Below are 2,002 nucleotides of genomic sequence, written 5' to 3'. Positions count from 1 at the left end.
ATTTTAGATGGAGCTGGACTGTGTAGAACAAATAATTAGAGAAACAAAGAGAAGTTTGTTTCCAAAATTTATTAATTAAGTTTATTTTAGAAATAAAATGTAAATAGCAAATGGCATTATTTTTCATTGTTGCGTTAGTAGATACTATGTCAAGGTTTTTTGTTGTTGTTAGACACATCTAATGAAAGATGTGAAAATAAAAACTTTCACAGAGAAGACTGTACTTATGCACCATAAATTTGTCATGTTCCATAGCTTAAAAAATTCCCAAGAAGTCTGTGCATCTCTTTTTCACTGGCTCTACAATTTCTTCACCCTTGCCATCGTCATGGAACTGTCAGCCTGCACACTGAAACAATTCTCAGAAAACAAAGGCATCATCAAGTTCTCAAGATTTTGATAGAGATTGAAGGCCAACAGACCTCAGACTCATTTCAAAATCCTTAGCTGAGCAATAACCCTTCATAAGCAGTCACTTGACAGGTGACATTTTAAATCTGTCATTTACTGTGTCATTGGCTTATGTCTGTTCCCAGGAAAAGTTCCAAAGTTTTCACCATGAAATAGAAATACCCATGTCAATGTGATTCTTGTCAAGTTACTCAGCCTTGTCTCTCGCCACTTACCACACTCTGCCCTTTGCTCTAGCACCAAACTGGAACTCCACAGGGCTCTTCGTCACCTCAGGATCTTTGCCTTCGCCTCTTCCCTCTATCTGGCAAGGTTTTCGTTGTCCTTCAGGTATCAACCTATGTTATCTCCTCCACCAGAAAGCCCATGACATTGACATAAAAGTGGGCTAGATGTTCCTTCTGTGTGTTCCAGTAGTGCCCTGCTGTATACCTGTCATGGTATCTATGACTCTATGTGGACATTGCCTGCCTTCTGTTTTTTTAGGTTATAGCATATGACTGTTGAGAGGTGGACCATACCATCTTCATCTTATAATTCCTGTGCTGGCTCTAGTACCTTAGCACGTGGCTGTTGATTACATGAATGAAGAATGAAAAAGCTCTGATATTTACACACAATTAGAATTAATGCCATGTGTAAATTATTTAATAGTAATTTTGTATTGTAAATGTACATACATATTTCTCATTTTTATTAACTCTGATGAAGTTCTCAACTCTTTAGTTTTCAGACTCACACTTAGTTAACTGAAGTGTTTTAGGTAGAGAAGAAAATTCTTTTCTTTTTCTTTCCAGCTGTTGCTGTGTTGGACACTTGCTCCCGTCTACTTTCTTCTCTAGAATCCACTGGTAAGCCACATCTAATGAAGAGAATATTTAACCATAAAGTCTTAAGGAAAATTGTATGATTTAAAAGAGTATAAAACTTTATTACTGGGCTATTTACAGAGCATTTTAATTGTTTCTCATAAAATATTTAACATTACAATATTTACTGAAGTGTAGGATATTTTTGTATCACATGTATGATGATAATTTATAGGGTATTTTAAATGATTTTTTTTAGCCTCCTTAAGTTTTAAGTGGATCTTGCAAATGAAAACCATTTTTATTGAGTTTGACATACTCAAATTGCCCAAATGTCAGCTGTTTAAACAGCCAAACAACCAAGTCATCATTGATACTTTAGTAAAGGTCATAGAAGGCTTATTTGCATTTTACTGGTTTTATTACTTAGGATAGTTAAGGAGTACCTGCCAGGTTTGTCCATGCTAATGTTACAATTTTCTTTTTGTAGTTCAACCATATTTTGTATGGAGATACTTTGAGGCTCTGTAAATATCTGGTTACTCTTCAGAACCCACTAGATTTAGCCTTTCATGGATGACTTGTGTTTGAACAATTATTACTACGATGGTTGCCAGATGATTATTTTCTTGTTCTCTTCTTTGTTCTACATGGAGAAATGAAAGCAATAAATAAGCGAGGAGGGAAAGCTCATGATTCTGGTGCTCCAGTTCCCCAAGATTAGATTTCAAGCTGACTTTATGTCTTTTTGATTTGTCCCTGTTACTCCGTCAGCACTTTTT

General features: G+C 35.5%; 1 protein-coding gene across 1 annotated transcript in view; it reads left to right on the top strand.

Annotated features, from left to right (window-relative positions):
• LOC108522145 (ankyrin repeat domain-containing protein 18A-like) overlaps positions 1-1,323 on the top strand; it is a 20,084-nt gene extending 18,761 nt beyond the window's left edge. Inside the window, exon 5 of the mRNA XM_017862211.1 lies at positions 1,209-1,323. Within this exon, the coding sequence (XP_017717700.1) occupies positions 1,209-1,253 (45 nt within the window). The 3' untranslated portion in view covers positions 1,254-1,323. The remainder of the gene's footprint in view (positions 1-1,208) is intronic.
• The last annotated feature ends 679 nt before the right edge of the window (positions 1,324-2,002 follow it).

This window comes from Rhinopithecus bieti, unplaced genomic scaffold, assembly GCF_001698545.2.
Source record: "Rhinopithecus bieti isolate Rb0 unplaced genomic scaffold, ASM169854v2 scaffold_64463, whole genome shotgun sequence".
Classification (NCBI taxonomy): Eukaryota; Metazoa; Chordata; class Mammalia; order Primates; family Cercopithecidae; genus Rhinopithecus; species Rhinopithecus bieti.
Note: the sequence above shows the minus strand (reverse complement) of the source record. Positions and strands in the feature narration are given on the sequence as shown.